Source organism: Tiliqua scincoides, chromosome 3, assembly GCF_035046505.1.
Source record: "Tiliqua scincoides isolate rTilSci1 chromosome 3, rTilSci1.hap2, whole genome shotgun sequence".
NCBI classification, from domain to species: domain Eukaryota; kingdom Metazoa; phylum Chordata; class Lepidosauria; order Squamata; family Scincidae; genus Tiliqua; species Tiliqua scincoides.
In genome coordinates, this window is record NC_089823.1 from 4,168,169 (window position 1) to 4,189,623 (window position 21,455).

At 47.0% G+C, this 21,455-nt stretch overlaps 1 protein-coding gene across 3 annotated transcripts; it reads right to left on the bottom strand.

Moving 5' to 3' along the window:
- Window positions 1–1,288: 1,288 nt before the first annotated feature.
- On the bottom strand, window positions 1,289–21,211 carry AAMDC (adipogenesis associated Mth938 domain containing). Of its 3 annotated transcripts, none has more exons than XM_066620253.1 (4): window positions 21,120–21,211; window positions 11,127–11,275; window positions 4,353–4,448; window positions 1,289–1,498 (listed from the first exon to the last, which is right to left on the bottom strand). In XM_066620253.1, the coding sequence occupies exons 2-4, from the start codon at window positions 11,256–11,258 to the stop codon at window positions 1,358–1,360; spliced, it is 369 nt and encodes a 122-aa protein (XP_066476350.1). In that variant the 5' UTR covers window positions 11,259–11,275; window positions 21,120–21,211; the 3' UTR covers window positions 1,289–1,357. The 3 variants fall into 3 exon arrangements, with proteins under 3 accessions (XP_066476350.1, XP_066476351.1, XP_066476352.1); XM_066620254.1 differs by lacking the exon at window positions 21,120–21,211 and adding an exon at window positions 21,086–21,110; XM_066620255.1 differs by lacking the exon at window positions 21,120–21,211 and adding an exon at window positions 20,975–21,069.
- Window positions 21,212–21,455: the final 244 nt, after the last annotated feature.

Here is a 21,455-nt window from a genome sequence, read left to right on the forward strand (position 1 = left end):
AGGGTTAGGTCTGGAAGGCCAGCCCAACATTGTGCCATTTCCTGTTCTAGCTGGAGGGGATGATGCCAAAGGTATTGTTAAGAGACTACGGCTCAGCCCCGTGGCCTTTGGGGTACCAAAGAGCTGTATCTTGTCTCCTATGTTCACTACATGAAACCGGAGAGGCTTCCCTGATGTGGGCTCAGGTTGCATGAGCCTCAGGAGAGGGGGGGGCAGATTTTGGGCCCTTGATATCTTAAGGACTGCCTTCTGCCATTCAAATCATTACAATCTTTAGGGGAGGCTCTGCTCTGCATGCTGTCATTTGACAGACTCAATTTGTATGCATGTTATGACCAGTTGTAGACCTACCATTTGGTCTGATGGGACAAATGCCCCCAGGCACAAACCTCTAGGACCCCGCAGAAGCCTCTCTGAGGTGGGGGAGGGGGTGTGTGAATTTTTGCATGGGAATGGTGGTGGTGGTGACAGCCTGTGGGGGGGGGGGGCTGCATTACAAATCTTTGCCCTGGCGCCATTACAGACCTTTGCCAGGCTGAACACTCTATCTCAGAGTTTTCAATTTCAATGGCCTTTCAAATAACACATATTCACTCACTCACTCTGTTCTTTTACTGGGCCTTTGAAGCATTAACCTGAACAGGGAGTGGTTTGTGGCTGCTCTTGGAGTTTCTGGTCATTTCGCTGTCTGATTAGTTTTATTATATTTATTTACTGTTTCCATGTTTAGCTGTAAAGTAAAAGGTTTACCATTAGCCAGATGGGATAAAAATACTTAAGCATTCATTTTAATTGTTATACAGAGGATTCATACTCTGTCCACCACCCAATCAAATCCCATGGTCTACTCTGCAAGGACAAGGCATATCACACCAAAGGCTCTTGCATATCACCACCATGCAGTGGTGTAGGCTCTAACAAACACAACTCAAGTGCTGCAGCAACTTGGAATGCTAGAACTGGACTGTGTTATGCATAGACTAGCCTGAGTCAGATGTGGCTGAAGTGAAGTTTTTGGGTCCATCTATCCCACCCACCCCCAAGATCAAATCCATACTTCTTTCTCCATTTTGACCTCTCATCATGGAATCTCGTGCCCAAACCCTACTGAAACAAGAATCAAACTGAAAAAGGATTGCAGTCACTCTTTAGCCTTCCATGCTAACACTAGTGACTTCAGGTTTGTGCAGGGACTCCACATCCTCAGGATCCCACAGTGCTGAAGAGCTTTTCACTTCCCAAATCTCTTTCTCTTTTAGCACAGACTGAGAAACGCAGAAGCTGCAGCTGACATGAGACGGCACCTTTATTCACACAAAGGCACAAGACAGGAGAGAGTGGAGCTCCAGAGAATGCTCTAGCAGGTGGAGTGGAAGACGCCACCCACTTTGGCGCCCTGGGAGGCCAGAGCATTGTACTCTTTCACGGCCTTCTCTGTCTGCAGGACCAGCACGTCAATCCCATGTTTCTTAAGGTAGTCCACGGTGGATGATGGCACCTTCAAGAAGCAGGAGGGAGAAAGTGGACGCAATAAGGGAAGAAATTAAGAACCAGCCCACTGCTCAGACCAGCATTCTCCCACAGAAGCAGACGATACCCCTCGGAAGCCCATTCCTCCCTCTCTGTTTTCTGCACTCAATTTTACAAGCCTCTGTCATGACCTTCATCAGTCACTTTGTTTTCAAACTAAAGAACCCTAAATCTCAGTCTCCTCATATGGAAAATGCTTTAAAAAATTAATTGTGTTGTGTTAATGTATGTCAGACTGTTTTGAAGTTTCCGTTATAATACAGTGGTGCCTCGCAAGACGAAATTAATTCGTTCCGCAAGTTGTTTCGCATTGCGAAAATTTCGTCTTGCGAAGCACGGTTTCCCATAGGAATGCATTGAAATTTAATTAATGCGTTCCTATGGGCAAAAAAAGTCAGAACAAAGTCAAATTTGGTTTACAAAGTGTTTATTAAGTGCTCTTTAAAGGCATACATACTGTACAGAGGATTTCAAAAATTTCAAGCACAAAACTTCAACTTTTTAATTTTAAAAATTTGTCTTGCGAAGCACCAGAAAAAAATCGCAAAAACGCTTTCGTCTTGCGAGTTTTTTGGTGTGCGAGGCATTCGTCTTGCGAGGCACCACTGTATCTCTCTTAGAAATAGCCTGGTTTAAAATGAAATTGGAACTTAATGCAAATAATACCATCTCTTAAGTCATGGGCTTCTTATAAACTCATGATAGGCAGTTTTCTTTGTATGGAATCAACTTCATCATCGTACAGCATAACAGCTCAAGTACTTATTATGGCTTGACAATGGGGTCCAGGAACTGCTGGCAAGTTGCCATAGGTGTCAGCCACTGAGCCATCTGGTGATTTTTAAAGTCTGCTTTGAGTTCTTTTTGCTGTTTTTTGTGTACCTGATCTCTGCAACTGACAATTACGGTACTTTAATTATAAATATTTACAACTCCTGTCTATCAATCAACCAAGTACTATGCGCATTTTTATTCAGAAAAAATCTAAATAATGTGATTCAATTGATGTACAGTATTGATTTTACAGTATGATATACAAAAACTGTTAATAATAATAATTTTGATTTTTATCCATTATCTCAATGGGAGTTTCCTTCTTGGTGATTTCAGTCAATCCACCATGTTCTGAAGCACTGTGTGTCACTGATGGTACAGTATACATAATAAACTACTAAAAAATACAGAGGCTCCCTATGTTGTGAACATCTACACTTATGAACAGCCTTTCAATAATGATAATTATCTAGCATATGGATGCTAACCTGAACTTGCAAACAAGGATACACATGCTCAATGGGGATCCCCTAAGGACCCCAAAAACTGGACCTAGTCTGGCCAGGGAGTGGATTACAAGGACAAAGTGGAAAAAGGCAGAAGGAGAGAGCAGAGGAGGAATAAATACAGGCAGGATGGAGATGAAAGGGAAGGGAGAGAAAAAAACAGAATGTAGAGGAGAAAGAAATGGTGGAAGGACAAGGAAAAGAGGAAAAGAGCTGGGTTGAACGGGCTGTTGTGGGCTAACCTGGGAACCTATCAACATTGAAAACACGTTCTGAGCTCCAGACAACAAACATATTTCTGAAACACAGCCCAGTTCTAAGTTGGAGTTCCTGTAATCCAGTATTATTGTCTGGAAATGGTCTAAACTTTCCGCTACCAGAGTACCAAAAACTGAATGGTTGGGTGTCAAATGCTACAAATATCAAATGGCTTTTGATTCTCTGGAACTCCCAGCAACAGATTATTACATAAACAGCTACACAAGCCTTGTAGGACCAGATGAGATGTCCTGCCTTTTTGCCTTCTACTGGCCAGAACAAACTGATCAGTAGCAGCTCTGGAGCATTATCTATACCAGGGGTGTCCAAAGTTTTTGGCAGGAGGGCCACATCATCTCTCTGACACTGTGTCGGGGGCCAGGGGGGGAAATTAGTTTACATTTAAAATTTGAATAAATTTACATAAGTTTACATACATGAATATATTAAAGATGAACTTATATGAATGAATGAAGGTCTTGCAATAGCTCAAGGCCTATAAAAGGCCTTGCACAAAGCAAGGCTGGCCTTTCCTTTGCTGACATGGCTGCATCAGGAGGTCAGGTCTGGGCAGGAGGTCTGGTCTAGAGGGTAGAGCCTCCGTCTGCCTGAAGATAACATCCACGAGGTCGCCAGTTCGAGGCCACCGGCACCGTGCGACCTTGGAGCAGCTGACAAGCTGAAGCCGAGCAATTCCATCTGCTCGGAGCGTGGGAGGATGGAGGCCAGAATGTGAAGCCAGATCGGAATGAAACACCTTGAATGTAGTAGTTCTTGAAAGAAAGAACCTTCTTTGAAATTGTAAAAATCCCTATTTAAATAGGGATTTAGATAAAGCCTGCCTATGTAAACCGCCTTGAATAAAGTCTTGAATAAAGACCAAGAAAGGCGGTATATAAATACCTGTTATTATTATTATCATTATCACAGGCGTGAAACAGCAAGCAGGGGAGGAAGCCCTTATCCCACAGCTCAAGCGAGAGGTCGAACAGTTGCCCTCACGCTGAGAGATGTTGTGTTGAGCCAGTACGGGCTCCAACAAATCTCCAGAGGCTCATTGGAGACTGGGGGCTCATGAGGGCTGCACTGTGAAGCCTTGAGGGCTGCAAGTGGCCCCCAGGCTGGAGTTTGGGTACCCCGATCTATACTAATCAAGAGGATTATCAACTTGTTGCTCTCCTCTGTGAAAATCAGGACTCTGAATATTCCACTAGTTAGATTCTGAACCCTAGAACCGGGCTGGGGTTTTGTAGATTCTGACCCTGCCAAACCTTGCAAAAGTACCTGTAAGGCCTCGCTCATACCACGACCAATCACTAACGTCTTGGCGCCCTTCTGAACTACTTCTTCCACATCTGCTGGCTGCACACCAGGGAAATGCTGTGTTTGGAAGGGGAGGAAAGTTAGTTGTGGATACTGTTCCAGTATAGACATATTGCTGTTTTAACACCTTGTATTCAAAGGTTTACTGGATGTCACTTAAATAAGCATCCAACTATTTCAGTAGCAGTCTCAGAAAACAAAACATCAGATTATGCAACCCACCAAATCATGGCATCTAGTGTTGGGGAAGGACTGTAGCTCAAGAGTAACAGCACCTGCTTTGCATGCAGAAGGTATATTGTTCTACCCATGAAAGTATCTCTAGTTAGGGTTGGGGGAAGAACCCACCTGGAACCTTCGAATGCCACTGCTGGTCACTGTAGACCAGTGGTTCCCAATCTTTTTAGCACTGGGACCTCCTTTTTAGGTACAACAACCTCTCGGGACCTCCCTAAGACCTAAGGCCAGAAGTGATGTCATTAAGTCGGAAGTGATGTCATTAAACAGGAAGCAGGAAGTGATGTCATTGTGCCAGTAGAGCTGGAAGTGATGGCATTAAGCAGGAAGTGGTGTCGCTTTTTTAATACATTACAAGATTTAAACAGTAAAACAATCTATGAATTTATAGTTAAATTTTAATTTTGGAGGCCTTCTCTCATTTGGGTTCCCTGATCAGCTGCTTGATAGCCTCACTTCATGAGCCAAAGCAGTGCAGCCTGTGTATGGTTTCTTCCAATCACTGAGCTGACAATCATATCAATTCTCTCCCTCTCTCTCCTCATGTATATGCATATATAAAATAAGAAATAATATAATTACAACATACCACCTACATTTATGGATTAGGTCGGGGTGCCCAAGCTCTGGCCCGGAGAACATTCACAGCCCTTGGGGACCCCCAATCCGGCCCCTGTGGTGCCCCCAGTCTCCAGTGAACCTCTGGCCCTCCAGAGACTTGCTGGATCCTGTGCTGGCCAGACACAACTGCTCTCATCATAAGGGCGACTATTTGTTCTCTCGCATTAGCTGCGGGCTGAGGGCTCCCTCCACTGTTTGCTGTTTCACATCTGTGATGCAGCAGCAGCAGTGAAGGAAAGGCTGGCCTTGCTTTTGCAAGGCCTTTTATAGACCTTGAACTACTGCAAGACCTTCATTCATTCATATAAGTTCCATCTCTAATATATTCATTTATGTAAATTTATTCAAATTTTAAATGTAAATTCTTTTTTCCCCCAGCCCCCGATACACTGTCAAGAGAGATGATGTGGGCCTCCTGCCAAAAAATATTGGATACCCCTGGATGAGGTCATGAGCTAAACCAGCAACTTTCAACCAGTATGCGGTAGCACATGGTGTGCTGCAAAAAGTCTGCAGGTGTGCTTTGAGAGTTTGGAATGCAGTGGTTGAAAATTGGTGAAAAACTATTCCAGTTTCTGCAGCTCTGTTCCTTGGACAACTGTCTGTCGTAACAAATTGCCCCTCTTCATTCCCCAGCCATTCTGGGCACGGGAAGCAAAACAGAAAAGGAGACATTTGCCTCCGTTTTGCTCCCCCCAGAATGGATCTGAAGGGGGAGGGGCTGCTAGCATGCTGGGCTTACAGCGCCCTGCAAAACTTAGCACTTTGCACCCCCGCTAGCTACGCCACTGCTTCTGGCTAATTAAGGCTAACTGTATCTTTTTTCATTCTATTTGTTTAGTTCTTTTATCTTGTAACTGGAAACTGCAATCTGTAGCTAATTTGCATAATAAGACACTATAGGCAAGTCATCCTTTACACACAAGACTTGCACATAATATGCAGTTGTTCTAAACATATTTGAAGCACATCAGAGGCTATTTTTAACTTTCACTAGATGCTTCACCATGTTTTTGTCACCCTCCTGTCTAAAACGTCAGGTTCCACATGGAAAGGGGTAGTTCTCTTCCAGGTGTACAGTAATTAGGCATCTTGCATAATCTCATGAGACTGTTAGAAACAGTGCAGGGGCTAGCATTTTTTGGCTGCTGCAGTTCAGTAGTGCCAACATTGTGAACACAGGAGGCTGAGAACCCAAGAGCAGTCACCCCCCCCCCAGATAAGACCAATGCTCCAACTTTCTATTTCCCACAACAGTCAGTCAGATGTCTCTGAAAAGCTCACAAAGCAGGGTAGGAAGAAAATAGCCAGTGGCCTAACTAATGAACGTGTAGCTGGGTCAGGAGCTCAAATGATGCCCTGGAAATGATGTCACAACATTTCATTGGCAGTCACTTGGGTCAGTTTTGAGTCAAAGAAATCCACTTTTTGTTCCTTAAGGCAGTTGTTTTTGTTTTCTGGTTAATTGGCCATAACTTTTGATAGAATACAGATATTGTAATGTTCCACTGCATTCTGCATTAAATTACCTTTCCAATGATGGAATGAACTGGATGGTATTATTCGAACATACCAAGATTTTCACAATTTTGGCCACTAGTGTCAAGCTCAGCTTGTTGCCCTCCTAAAACTTGTTGCCCAGTGCAACTGCTACCCCCCCAGCACCCCCTCAGCTACACCACTGGAAACAGCCTTTCTCTGTTGTTCTGACCCAGCCAGTGATATCCAGAGGCCCATAGCTTATGAAGCCAGAGATGTGTCAGAGCCAGTGACAGACCTCTCCTCCTCTGCACACTAGTAAATTTAGGGGACATCCACTAACATTGAGTGTTGGGAGAGTCAGAACAGACAAAAGAAAATATTTCTTTACCCAGAGTGTAATTAGTCTGTGGAACTCCTTGTTACAGGAAGTGGTGATGGCATCTGGACTAGAAGCCTTTTAAAGGGGACAAATTTTTGGAAGAAAAGTCCCTCACATGTTACAAGCCGTGATGGGTATATGAAAACTCCTGGTTGTAGAAATAGGCTATGTCAGAATGCTGGGTGCAAGGGGGCGACACCAGGATACAGGTATTGTCTTATGTGCTCCCTGAGGCATCTGGTGGGTTGAGAGACAGGAAGTTGGACTAGATGGGCCCCCTTTGGCCTAATCCAGTGGGGCTCTTCTTATGTCTTTGTATAAGCCCCTTTAAAAGTAATCTACGCTAGTGGCCTTTGTCACACCCTGTGGCAGTAAATTCCCATGAATGAATTTTATGCTGTCTCAAGAAGGCCCTCCTTTTATCTGTCCTGAATCTGTCGGTCAGTTTCTTCGAGTGACCTCAAGGTCTAGAATTGTATAAAAGGAAGCAAACCTCCATCCAACACACGATGCAGAAACCCCTATCATGTGTGTCCCTGTCCCCTTTCTTCTAAACCAAAAAAGGCTGGCTCAGTCTAATGCAGCTGGGGCAAATTTCCATCTCACAACACACCCCTTCCCATTACAGAGATTAGGTGTGTAGAATAATTTAAAGTGTATGTTTGTGGTAGAGGGGAGGAGAGCAGAGAATTCCTCTTTCCTGGAGCTAAAAGAGCCCCGCTGTACCCTAACAGTAGTCACATGATGTACCCCAACAAAAGAAAAGGGCTGTGGTTTGCGGTGATGGTAATAATTGGCCAGGAACAGGTGGCCCTGCCTGCAGACCGTACTCTGGAGATGGAAATGCTGCGAAAGAGGAAGAACAAGATTATCTTCAGGCAACATCTGACAGCAGGTTTTCCTCGGTGTTGTGGGAGCGAATACATCATCCTTAGCCAAATAGCTTTTTTGGAAAGGCAGGGGAAGGAAAAAACTCCAGACTACCCAGCATTGTAGCTTGGATGCCAGCTGTGTAGGTCCTCCACTAATTAGCAAGATACAATAGGTGAAAGGGGTGCAGGTGTGTGTCTGTCTCAGACACTGATCTTTGCTTTAGGATCTAGAGCAGGGGTGCCCAAACTTAAAAAATATGTTTTAAGCCAGATACTGGAAGCAGACTCACAGTCCAATCCAAACCACACTTTCCTGGAAGTAAGTCCCATTCATTCTAATGCGACTTACTTCTGAGTAGACATGCGTAGTCAATACTAAATTAGTACTATCCGACAGAAAGTGAACAGCAGCAGCTTTCATTATAAACTGCTCTTATAGTGCAAGCCTATATACATTTACTCAGAAGTAAGTCCCACTGGGTTCTTTGGAGCTTACTTTGGAGTAACTCAGGTAAGTTACTGAGCGGCCCGCTTGGAGGCAGGCTGTGCAGCATGGCCTTTCCCAGTTTGAAGAGACACTTGGCCAACAGACTGAGGCTAAGAGGCAAAGAAGGAAGGCCCATAGCCAGGGAGACAGACCAGGGACAGACTGCACTTGCTCCTGGTGTGGAAGGGATTGTCACTCCCGGATTGGCCTTTTCAGCCACACTAGACGCTTTGCCAGAACCACCTTTCATAGCGCGATACCATAGTCTTTCGAGACTGAAGGTTGCCAATACTACTCTCAGGTAAGCAAGCATAGGTTTACAGTCTTATTCTTGTTCAGTACCTTAGTGAACACTTATCTGATTCTCTGCTCCCATTTTCTCCTGTTTGGGTCAAAATACACCCATAGTCAGAAACACTGGCACTCCTAGCTTTCATGCCGTCGGGGGGGGGGGGGGGAGCTAGGAATGCCAGTGCTGTCCCCTCCTCACCTAGAAGTAATTGCAGTGATGTGATGACATCACCACAATAATTTCTGTCCCACCTTTTTCCCCCTGCTTTTTTTCTTTCTAAAGTAAAAGAAGCTGCCCCTGCCTTCTTTCACTTTAAAAAAACCCCACAAAAAGTGGTGGCCATTTGGAGCAGTGCATGATTGCTTCAAATGGCTGTGAGGGGGGCAGGTTTTGGGGCCCCCTCACAGCCACTTGGAGTGGCCATGCACTGCTTCAGATGCCTACCTTTTCCCCCAGAGAAGTGCTGCCAGCTACTTTCACTTTGAAAAAGCAGCAAAAAACCTCCCCCACCCCTTTTAAAAAAAATAAACCCATAACTATAAAAAATGGCAGTGCCACTGGGTCAGGACACAGTTCAGCTCCAGTTGCAAGTTTCTACGACTTACCAGTTGAAGCCCAACTCTCTAGAACAGTGTTTCTCAAACTGTGGGTTGGGACCCATTAGGTGGGCCGCAAGCCAATTTCAGGTGGGTCCCCATTCATTTCAATAATTTATTTTTACTATATTAGACTTGATGCCACCATGGTCTGTGACTGCATTTGGGGAAGTGTTACAGACCTGTACTTTTAACAAGCTACTGTATATATTCTTTTAACAATGACAGTCAATGGGTAAGTGTGGGTAGGATTGCAGTCCAGGATTGTTAAAAATGTTCCTGCTTGATGATGTCACTTCCGCTCATGACATCACTTCTGGTGGGTCCTGACAGATTCTCATACTAAAAAGTGAGTCCCAGTGCTAAATGTATGAGAACCACTGCTCTAGAAACTACAGCAGCTCCCATACAACAAAGGAGGGATAAGAATATACGTATTAACATAGGAAGCTTTCTTATACTGTGTCAGACCACTGATCAATAGATCTTACTATTGCCTCCACCAGGGATTTTCAATTGGTATGCCACAAAAGATATGCAGGTGTGCCCCGGGACTTTGGAGCACAAAGGTTGAAAATCACTGAAAAACTCTTCCAGATCCTGCTGTTCTGTTTTTAGGTCATCTGTCTGTAGAAACTGTTTGTCCCTCTTCCTCCGCTGGCTCTGCAGACAATTGCCCTAAAAACAGAGCCGCAGAACCCAGAAGAATCTTCTGGAAACCAGAAGTGACATCACTTGGTGAAGACCATAGAGAAGACCACAAAGGTCAGTGTGCCATAAGAAAAACGCTGAAAATATCCTGCTTCTGGTCGTCTTTTCCAGCCTTCTTAACCAAGATCAATGTTTTGAAGTGACTTTTGAATTGCAGGAGCTTGTTAGGACATCCCTCCCATAGCCATACACCACTAAGATTATACAACAAAAAATAAATCTTCAGTGGATATTTACATCTCCAGTCGCTTCTCCTGCTTTGAAACTTATTATAATTCACTTAACAATCTGAACATAAGAACAGCCCCACTGGATCAGGCCATAGGCCCATCTAGTCCAGCTTCCTGTATCTCACAGCGGCCCACCAAATGCCCCAGGGAGTACACCAGATAACAAGAGACCTCAACCTGGTGCCCTCCCTTGCATTGGCATTCTGACATAGCCCATTTCTAAAATCAGGAGGTTGCGCATACACATCATGGCTTGTACCGCGTAATGGATTTTTCCTCCAGAAACTTGTCCAATCCCCTTTTAAAGGCGCCCAGGCCAGATGCCATCACCACATCCTGTGGCAAGGAGTTCCACAGACCAACCACACGCTGAGTAAAGAAATATTTTATTTCCTCCCAAACTCTTGGAGTGAGTTGCAATAGCTAATGTATAAAAATTATATAAAAAGTATAATGTATAAAAACTAATGAATAAAAATTGAAAAATATAATTTAAAAAATAATCTTGGTGGAGGATCTGTTGTGACAGCGGGGCCCTCACTGTGCTGGAGTATCTGGCAATGCACCAGCCAACTGGCCCGTAGAATTGGGCCATAATGTATGCACTTTGGCAAATTTCTCAGTTGGCCTCCTGCTGAGCCTTGTGTTTCTTCTTGGCTAATGTCCTTTGAAAAAGTTTCAGAGATTGCACCTGAGCACTCCTGCCGTAGAAGTCCCAGAGCTCCGCTCCCCCACCCCTGCCCAAAATCCTTTGGCTGGAATTTGAACTGGGAATGCAAAGCAAGTGCTTCTATCAGCTGTGGCCTTTCCCTCTCTGAAGTCACCTACGTCAGTTCCTGTTTCTCTCCAGTCCCAGGTTCGACTGCCTCCTGGCCACACTTTGCAATCTTTGTATGTCGTAGGACAGCCTTTCACGGTCATCCGGCCCCACGAAAGGGAAGCAATTTCAGGAGAAGACATTGTTGGAAGGAGATTAACTGAAAGACAAGGTGGCAGGGGGTGGAATAGAAACTTTTTATAGAGATGTATTTTATGTACACACAAAATTATACAGCTATAACAAAAGGAAAACCCATGAGCATGATGTCAACCAAATCAGCCCTGTTGATCAAAAAGCTGTGGATGGACCAGCATTGAGCACATACGTAGCCATTAAAGCCAGATGTATATCTCAGAAAAAGGGTTGGCCATCATCAGAATGGAGAAAAACACACAGAATGTATCTCTGGGGACAACATTTACCTTTCGGAAAATCAGGTGCAAACAGGTTACTAGTCCTTATAGTACCACTAATACACTTAAAAACCTGTAAGCAATGCCTGCTCAAGTATCAAAAGCATTGGGGGATACTGACTAAGATATTGAATAACAGCCCAAACCTGAGCTGCCCGGAGTTGCGGGACCCGGCAGCTCCGTGGAGGGCTCCCCCTGGATCCAGCACCTCCCACGCTACCAGGGGAGGCTCCTTGGAAGAAGGGCACGTTTGTCCCCTTCCCCTGAGTAAGGGAAGCAGCCCTGCAATGGGGCTACTCACTTTAGCAGCAACTGTTTGGTCGCCACTAAAATAAAGGCGCTTGTGTAGGGTGAGCAGCCCTGCCCAAGTGCCTTGGATCCTGTGGAGCTCAGCTCCGCAGATCCGCCTCTCCCCCTCTCCCCCTCCCCCAACATGCCTCCCCCACACCCCAGGCCATGCCTCCCTGGAACGCCTCCCCCACGCCCCCGACCACGCCCCCATCTCCCGTTCTGCAACCTGGCGGTCATGGAGACCGCCTGGGCGCCTGCTGCGCGCTGGGTCAGTGCCGGCCGGAGCTGGGCTAGCTCCGGCGGGAGCCCGGCGGTAAGCCTCGCAAACATGTTTTAGGGCCTGTTTGTGACTGTGGTTCGCGCTGTGGAGGCGCAGCACGGACCACAGGATCGGGCTCTTAGGCAGCCAATTGTTAGAGAGTTGGTCCTCAGCATCACCAAAGTGAATAAAAATGTGGTGCATATTTGCCCATTGAAAAGGCTCTGCTACTTGTAGATAACAACCTTCCTGCCTTAGAAAATTGAACCTAGTGCAGGGCCTCTTGACAGATCTCACAATCCCAGGGGTTGGGATCATACAGGCCAAAGGTTCCACTCAGGGCCTAAATTGTGTAAGATCAAAACCAGCACCCTGATTTGAGCCAAGAAACAAGCTAGCAATCAAGACAGATAATTTAGAACAGGTTTAGTTCGATAAGGCAGCATCCTAAGGAACTTTTGGAGAGAGAATGGCTAAAGGGAAGAAGCACCAGGAACTGCAGCTCAAGTTCACATACTGATACAAAGACACACACAGACAAATCTCTGGTTGCAAGCCTCTAGTTCACTTTTCGTTTGTGCCTCAACAAGGGACTAAAAAAAAAAACAGTTCTGTGGAACTCAGGTATGTGACCACTGGTTCCAACATGTACATCTTGTACATTTCTGTTGTTCAGAGCAAATTCTTCCAACTTCAAAGGAACTTAGTACATAATCAGGTGCGTAACGATAACCAATTTTACAGTTCCTAAATCCAAAACTGCAACTTCTTTTCCATAGAGAACACTGCAAGCCCCCAGCATCTTTCAAACAGTGGAATTCAGTGGCTTGAATGTACATTGGACTGCACTGCTTTCACTATACCTGGAATTTCCATCTGAGATGCATTCACACACACATTTTAATTCTGTATATTGTTCACACTTGCCAATAAATCCTTTGTGAGGAGACTACTATAAACCGTAAAAATATAATAGCACCCACCTCTCTCGCTATATAAAAGCAGTCTCTGGATTAAGAGATTTTCCTGTCCTGCTGGAAAGCAGTAAGGAACACCTGCTGACAGTTACACAGAAGATCAAATAACGCAAGGCTAACCTTTCAATCTCTTCCAGAACCAGCCACAGCAGCTGGCTGGCCAACAGCAGATACTCTTCCCTGACTTATTAAAAGTGGACTCCAATTTGTTGCTTCAAATGTTAAACCAAGAGCCAGTGTCAAGGCTTGAAATACATTAAAGATTGCCTGGTCTCACACAGCAAGAGAAGAGGGTATCTTTGTACTTTCCCTCCCCAATTCCACTTCAAATTAAATGAACTAGAACCACAGATATCCCTAGTAGCGGGCAAGTGATGTTCAGCATAACATATCATGGTTAACTTTCCTGAACACAAAAGCAGAACTCAAGATTTTCCAAAATGACAAATATGGTGGCAAAGGAGCTAAAAGAAGACAACAGCTGAAAATGAAAGAAGTGTATATCTAGATCAACCCACTCTAAACAGAGCAGCAACATTTAATCAAGGAGTCAGTTGCATTTGCAGATTAAAAACCATTTTCATCTATTATTGTAGAATGCAAATTTGATAAATTAAGGCTGCAATCCTACACACACACGTACCCAAGAGTACTATTTATCTCAATGGAGTTTACTTTTGTGTAAACATGGATAGGCCTACACTGTAAAACGTTTAATCAATTAAGGCCCAAATCCTAACCCACTTTCCAGCACTGTCACAGCTGTGTCAATGGGATGTGTGCTGCATCCTGCCATTGGGTGGCACTCATGGAGGCCTCCTCTAAGTAAGGGAAAGTCTGTTTCCTTATCTAGGACGGATAAGACAGAGGCTCTCCTGGTTTGGAAATCCTCGATGCAGGTGCTGGATTATCGGCTTGCTTTGAATGGGGTTGCACTCCCTCTGAAGGAGCAGGTCCGCAGCTTGGGGGTCCACCTGGACTCCCAGCTGCTCCTGGATTCCCAGGTGGCGGTTGTGGCTACGGGGGGCCTTTGCGCAGCTTCGGCTGGTGCGCCAGCTGCAGCCGTACTTGGATCGTGCAGACCTGGCCATGGTGATCCATGCTACGGTGACATCGAGGTTAGATTATTGTAATGCGCTTTATGTGGGGCTGCCCCTGAAGACAGTTTGGAAACTGCAATGAGTGCAGAATGCGGTGGCCCGTGTAGTTACTGGAGGTAGGCGGTTTGACTCTGTCAGTCCGCTTCTCCGGGGGCTACATTGGCTGCCCATTCGTTTCTGGGCCCAATTCAAGGTGCTGGTCTTGACCTTTAAAGCCCTATACTGCTCTGGGTCAGGCTATCTTAGAGATCGCCTACTCCCATACAATCCGGCTCGTCCTCTCAGGTCATCAGAGAAGGCCTTTTTACATGTGCCACCACCTAAAGAGGTACGTGGGGCGGTGGCAGGAAATAGGGCCTTCTCAGTAGTGGCACCAATGTTATGGAACTCCCTTCCCCTTGACTTGAGAATGGCTCCATCCCTCGAGACCTTTCGACGAGGCCTGAAGACCTTGTTGTTTACACAAGCCTTCTGACTCTATGGCCTTTTTACCATCTTTTATACATCTTTTAGTTTTTTACAGGCATGATTCCTCCTTGAAATGCTGTTTTATGCTCTTTTTATTCTGACTTTTATCTGATTACTGTTTTTATGGTTTCTCTTAATGTGTTTTTAATATGTTTTTATCTGTTAAATTATGTTTTAATCTGTTTGTTTTTTTTAATATGTTGTAAGCCGCCCTGGGTCCCTTTGGGGAGAAGGGCGAGATAAAAATAAAGTTTATTAATTATTATTATTATTATTATTATTATTATTAGGACCTGCATTGCCCTTATGTGGGTGTTGCAAAATAGGTTAGGATTGTGCCCTGACAGTGTCATTCAATACATCTTAACTCAGGAGTAAGTTCCATTTATGTCAATGGAATTTACTCCCAGATAAGCTTGCATAGGATTGCAGCCTAGAACTCATACAATTGACCAGCTAAATTATCTCTGATTTGGTGACCATCCTCATATTAACCTTTCCTCTAAGTTCAGGGTGCGAATTTATCAGATTAAACCAAGAGAGAATGACGGGACTAAGGTCACCCTGTGAACTTCATGGCTAGTTGGTTTTTTTTAAAATCTGGGTCTCTTCTGTCAAAATCGTAGGCAGTTCACTATACTAACTGCAGAAATACTGCAAAAACTATTGACAATCCTGTGCGTACTTACTTTGGAGTATTACTTGTATTGGCAACCTTCAGTCTCGAAAGACTATGGTATCGCGCTCTGAAAGGTGGTTCTGGCACAGCGTCTAGTGTGGCTGAAAAGGCCAATCCGGGAGTGACAATCCCTTCCACACCGGAAGCAAGTGCAGTCTGTCCCTGGTCTGTCTCCCTGGCTATGGGCCTTCCTTCTTTGCCTCTTAGCCTCAGACTGTTGGCAAAGTGTCTCTTCAAACTGGGAAAGGCCATGTTGCACAGCCTGCCTCCAAGCGGGCCGCTCAGAGGCCAGGGTTTCCCACTTGTTGAGGTCCATCCCTAAGGCCTTCAGATCCCTCTTGCAGATGTCCTTGTATCGCAGCTGTGGTCTACCTGTAGGGCGCTTTCCTTGCACGAGTTCTCCATAGAGGAGATCCTTTGGGATCCGGCCATCATCCATTCTCACGACATGACCAAGCCAACGCAGGCGTCTCTGTTTCAGCAGTGAATACATGCTAGGGATTCCAGCACGTTCCAGGACTGTGTTGTTTGGAACTTTGTCCTGCCAGGTGATGCCGAGGATGCGTCGGAGGCAGCGCATGTGGAAAGTGCTCAGTTTCCTCTCCTGTTGTGAGCGAAGAGTCCATGACTCGCTGCAGTACAGAAGTGTACTCAGGACGCAAGCTCTGTAGACCTGGATCTTGGTATGTTCCGTCAGCTTCTTGTTGGACCAGACTCTCTTTGTGAGTCTGGAAAACGTGGTAGCTGCTTTACCGATGCGCTTGTTTAGCTCGGTATCGAGAGAATGAGTGTCGGAGATCGTTGAGCCAAGGTACACAAAGTCATGGACAACCTCCAGTTCATGCTCAGAGATTGTAATGCAGGGAGGTGAGTCCACATCCTGAACCATGACCTGTGTTTTCTTCAGGCTGATTGTCAGTCCAAAATCTTGGCAGGCCTTGCTAAAACGATCCATGAGCTGCTGGAGATCTTTGGCAGAGTGGGTAGTGACAGCTGCATCGTCGGCAAAGAGGAAGTCACGCAGACATTTCAGCTGGACTTTGGATTTTGCTCTCAGTCTGGAGAGGTTGAAGAGTTTTCCGTCTGATCTGGTCCGGAGATAGATGCCTTCTGTTGCAGTTCCAAAGGCCTGCTTCAGCAGGACAGCGAAGAAAATCCCAAACAAGGTTGGTGCAAGAACACAGCCCTGCTTCACTCCGCTTCGGATGTCAAAAGGGTCTGATGTGGAGCCATCGAAGACAACAGTGCCCTTCATGTCCTTGTGGAAAGATCTGATGATGCTGAGGAGCCTGGGTGGACATCCGATCTTGGGGAGAATCTTGAAGAGGCCGTCTCTGCTGACCAGGTCGAAAGCCTTCGTGAGATCTATGAAGGCTATAAGGAGTGGCTGTCGTTGTTCCCTGCATTTCTCCTGCAGTTGTCTAAGGGAGAATACCATATCAGTGGTGGACCTGTTGGCTCGGAATCCACACTGCGATTCTGGATAGACGCTCTCTGCAAGTACCTGGATCCTCTTTAGTACAACTCGGGCAAACAGCTTTCCTACAACGCTAAGGAGAGAGATGCCGCGGTAGTTGTTGCAGTCACCCCTGTCACCTTTGTTCTTGTACAGCGTGATGATGTTTGCATCCCTCATGTCTTGAGGTACTCCACCTTCTCTCCAGCAGAGACAGAGGATTTCATGCAGCTCAGTGACGATGATGTCTTTGCAGCATTTTAGGACTTCAGCAGGGATGCTGTCTTTTCCAGGTGCCTTGCCAAAGGCAAGGGAGTCCAGGGCCACGTGAAGTTCTTCTAGGGTTGGTTCACTGTCAAGCTCTTCCAGCACAGGCAGGCAGGCAATGTTGTTCAGTGCTTCTTCGGTGACTACATTTTCTCTGGAATATAGCTCAGAGTAGTGCTGCACCCAGTGTTCCATCTGCTGCGCCCGATCCTGGATGACCTCGCCTGTGGCAGACTTCAGAGGGGCAATTTTCTTCTGTGTTGGACCTAGGGCCTGCTTGATACCATCATACATCCCCTTGATGTTGCCCGTGTCAGCTGCTATCTGTATCTCGGAACAGAGCTGGAGCCAGTAGTCGTTAGCACATCTCCTGGCAGTCTGTTGGACTTTGCTGCGAGCAGTTCGGAGGACCTGCAGGTTGCGCTCACTGGGACAGGTCTTGTATGCTGCTTGAGCTCTCCTCTTTTCCTCAATGACTGGTGTCAACTCCTCAGAGTGGGCTTCAAACCAGTCTGCCGCCTTGTTGGTCTTCTTGCCGAATATGGACAAGGCGGTGTTGTAAACGGTATTCTTGAAATGTTCCCATCTGTTGGATGCGTTTGCGTCGGCCGGGCCTGGAAGAGATTCCTCAAGCGCTTGTGCAAATTCCTCCACTTTTCTCTGATCCCGGGTCTTGCTGGTATCAATGCGAGGTCTTCCTTCCTTTTTCGAGTGATACAGTCGCTTTGTTTGCAGTTTCACTCTGCTGCACACCAGGGAGTGGTCAGTGTCGCAGGCAGCACCATGATAACTGCGTGTGATCTTGATGCTGGGAAGGCTGGAGCGTCTGGTGAGGATCAGGTTGAGCTGGTGCCAGTGCTTTGATCTTGGATGTCTCCAAGAGACTCTATGTTGGGGCTTTGTGTTGAAGAATGTGTTGCTGACACAGAGACCGTGATGACAGCAAAACTCTAGCAGGCGTTGGCCATTTTCGTTCATCCTCCCAGTGCCAAACTGACCTAAGCAAGTGGGCCATGAACTGTTATCAGCACCAACTCTAGCATTGAAATCGCCGAGGATGAACAATGGCTCTTTTACAGGGATTTTCTTGACAGTGGTGGCCAGGTCATCATAGAATTTGTCTTTGGCTTCTGCTGGAGACGACAGAGTCAGTGCATAAGCACTGATGAGAGTGATAGGTCCTGCTGATGACTGGAGCTGCAGGGACAAAATTCTTTCACTTCCCACAGTAGGTGGGATGATGGATTTCAGCAGGGTATTTCTGACCGCAAAGCCAACGCCATGTTCCCTGGTTTCGTTTGGTGGTTTTCCCTGCCAGAAAAATGAGAAATTTCTCTCCTTGACAGATCCGGAATCTGGCAGCCTAGTCTCTTGAAGGGCGACGATGTCCATCTGCAGTCTGCTCAGCTCCATGTCGATGACAGCTGTTTTGCGTGCGTCGTCTATTTCTTGCAGGTCATCAGAGAAGCCAGGTGTCATTGTCCTAACGTTCCAGGTGCCCAGCTTTAGGGCAGTAGTTTTCTGTTTTCTGTTGCATGGTGCAGAGTTGTCGATCCGCTTGTCGGTTTTCACCCTAAACCCCACGCACCCCATGAGGTTAACGGACCGTGGCGAGGCAACACCTTACTGGCTGGGGACTGCCCAGCTTAAGGCGGGCGGTAGCTGCCCAATGAGATGCAATGATCTCTCCCACCGTCGGAAGCAGCCCCTGGCGTCATGCTCTACGCCAATCGAGCAAAGACTTATAACCGGTAAACCGCTGCTTCCCGTGTTGTGCCGACGCCGTATGGCGAAGTTGGAGTGTCCTCTCCAGTGCGCGAAGCCTGGGTAAAGAAGGTATGGAGGATAGGCTGTTACCCATGCAGCAAATCCCCCCTCTCCACGTCGCTGGAATGGTCCAGTGGAAAGGCAGAAGCCAATACGGTTGGTTCCAGCGGCGTCGCAGGAGTTGCCAGAACGTGACTGTGTTCAGCCATGAATTGCCTAAGGGACTCCGGCTCCTGATTTTGCCTCGAGGTTGACTCCTGAAGCCTTTTCCAGAACTGGATGTAGCCACAAGGCAGTGGAGGTTTGGGATCAGAGTTTTCCTTCTCTCAGATGAGCTACCTTCCCAGGCTGACGAGTCCCATCTACCCGGTGGCTGTTTAGTCGCCTCTTACGACAAGTACAGCCAAACTGAGGGCCTATTCTTAGCCCCCAGCCCCCAGCCCCCAGGGTACAGTATTATTATTAGTGATTAGTGATTAGTATTATACCCCAGTAAAACACTGAATCTTTCCACCTGAGTGGAAACATATGAGTTAACCATTGGGTCCTCTAATGAAATCAAACCTGTCATCAGCTTACAGAGATAACCTGCCCATCATGGACTTGGACCCCTTTTATCATATGTAAAGCACTAATTGCAAGAGCCTCTGGTTTGATGACCAAGAACAACAGGAGTGGGGATAATGGGCATCCCTGCCTTCTCTTTCACAACACTTTGTCAATTGGACATTAATGTGGATACTTCTTCTGGAAAGTTATAAACAGCTCTTGCTCAGTGAGAACTTTGTACTGTTCGCTGAAACTCCAAATGCTCTCATTACTTTACTGTATGTTTATTCAAGCCAGTGTTAAGAACCTGTGATAAACATAGGAAGGTTATTTTTCCTGGGGTATCTCCTTTAGATTCTGCGAAGGCAGTATTCTCCCAAACTGGGGGTTGTGACTTGATTTTTGGTGTGCTGCCCGTCCTTGAGGAGTAAGCCCCAATGAACACAGTAAGACTTACTTATGAGAAAGTATGTATGAGATTGTATTGTAAAGTAATAAAAAAGAATTATTTCAAATTGATTTTCTGAATTGATATCTGTAACCTCAATTAAATTGTGTAAGAAAGAAAGAAAGAAAGAAAGAAAGAAAGAAAGAAAGAAAGAAAGAAAGAAAGACCTTTAAGCAGTCCAAAGTTCAGTAGCAGAACATGCATAAGTGTATTTGAGTTTGAATCCTCCTTCCTCTATTACAGACTGCATGGCTGAGGATACAAACTGCTGTGCAACTACTCCAGTGACCCAATGAGGCTTTGGGCTTCTCACACCCCTCTCTTGTATCACATTTGGCGTGATGGTCAACTTTCAAAGACAGTTGGCAAAGTGACATATTACTGTACAGCCGTGCCAGTGGGGCGTGCACTGCATCCTGTGGTGGGGAGGCAGTGCACCGGCACTGGAAAATTGGATAGTATTGGTCAAGTGCAGGGATTTGGTAAGCAGCTTAGTTTCAGCCTTGGCAGTCTGATGTTGCCCCACCAGGAACACAGGATTGATACTACTGTGCCCTGGGGCGGTGGCATAGCTGGAGGGTGGTGCAGCACTCAGGCTGGCAGCAAGGTGGGCAAGCGGCCGCTCCCTTCGGAGCCATTCCTGGCAGGGGGAGCAAAATGGAGCCATATGGCTCCCATGCCGGGAATGGCTCTGAAGGGAGGGGCCGCTTGCCCGCCTCGCTGCCAGCCTGAGTGCTCTGCCCCGTTCCAGCTATGCCACCGCCCCAGGGTGAGCATCCTATCCAGCAGATGGGTAGGCATGTGGGTGGGCATCTGCTGGGCTGCTCAGGAGTTGACCTGGGCTCACTGTTCCAAGAGCTCATCCTGCACAGCACCCCTAAACAGGGTCTCCGGCCTGGGCCACGACTGCCTCTGGATTCATCCACCTCAGACCCTAAATGCTTTATTCCAGCCGTGCAGTCGGGTGCCACATGCAGCTGCGTCTGCTCCGCTGCACTCCCTTCCACATGGCCGGAGTGGTGTTGGCCTGGCTAGCCTCAGCCGCAGACACCTGAGGGCAGCCCTTCTGCTGAAGAGCCAGGAAGCCCTGCCCAGAGCAGCAGGAGGGACTGCTGGGAACACCTCGGCCCCCTCCCAGGAGAACGCCCTCCCCCAAGAAAGGCTCTGCACTGACTGTCCTACCTCGCAGGGCTGTTGTGCAGGCTGCTGGGAGAACAGAGGCAGTGCCTTCTCAGAGAGTAACACACATATACATACATACACATATGTATATAAACACACACATATACATACATGGGCACAGACCCTGCCTGCTTCCTCCACTTACCAGTCCCAATAGCAGCCCCGACCCGTCCCTTTGGAGGCCACGCCCCCTGCCCCCATTGGCTACAGGCCGGGACCGCCCACCAACAACACCGCTCCCTCTGGCCACGCCCCCAGGCCTGACTGACAGCCGCGCTGCTGCCTTCTGTTGTGGTTCTACGCCTTTCCCGGGCGCCGCGCGGATTGGCCGCGGAGGTTCTGTCCCCGCCCCCGCTTGGCCCGCCTCTCCCCCTCCCCTCGCCCAGCCTCGTTTCGGTTCCTGTGTCAATCAGCTGAGGGGAGCAGCGAGGGGCGCTTCCTAGAGCGCCCTCGGTGCGGCCCCTCCTGCCCCCGCGCCGGG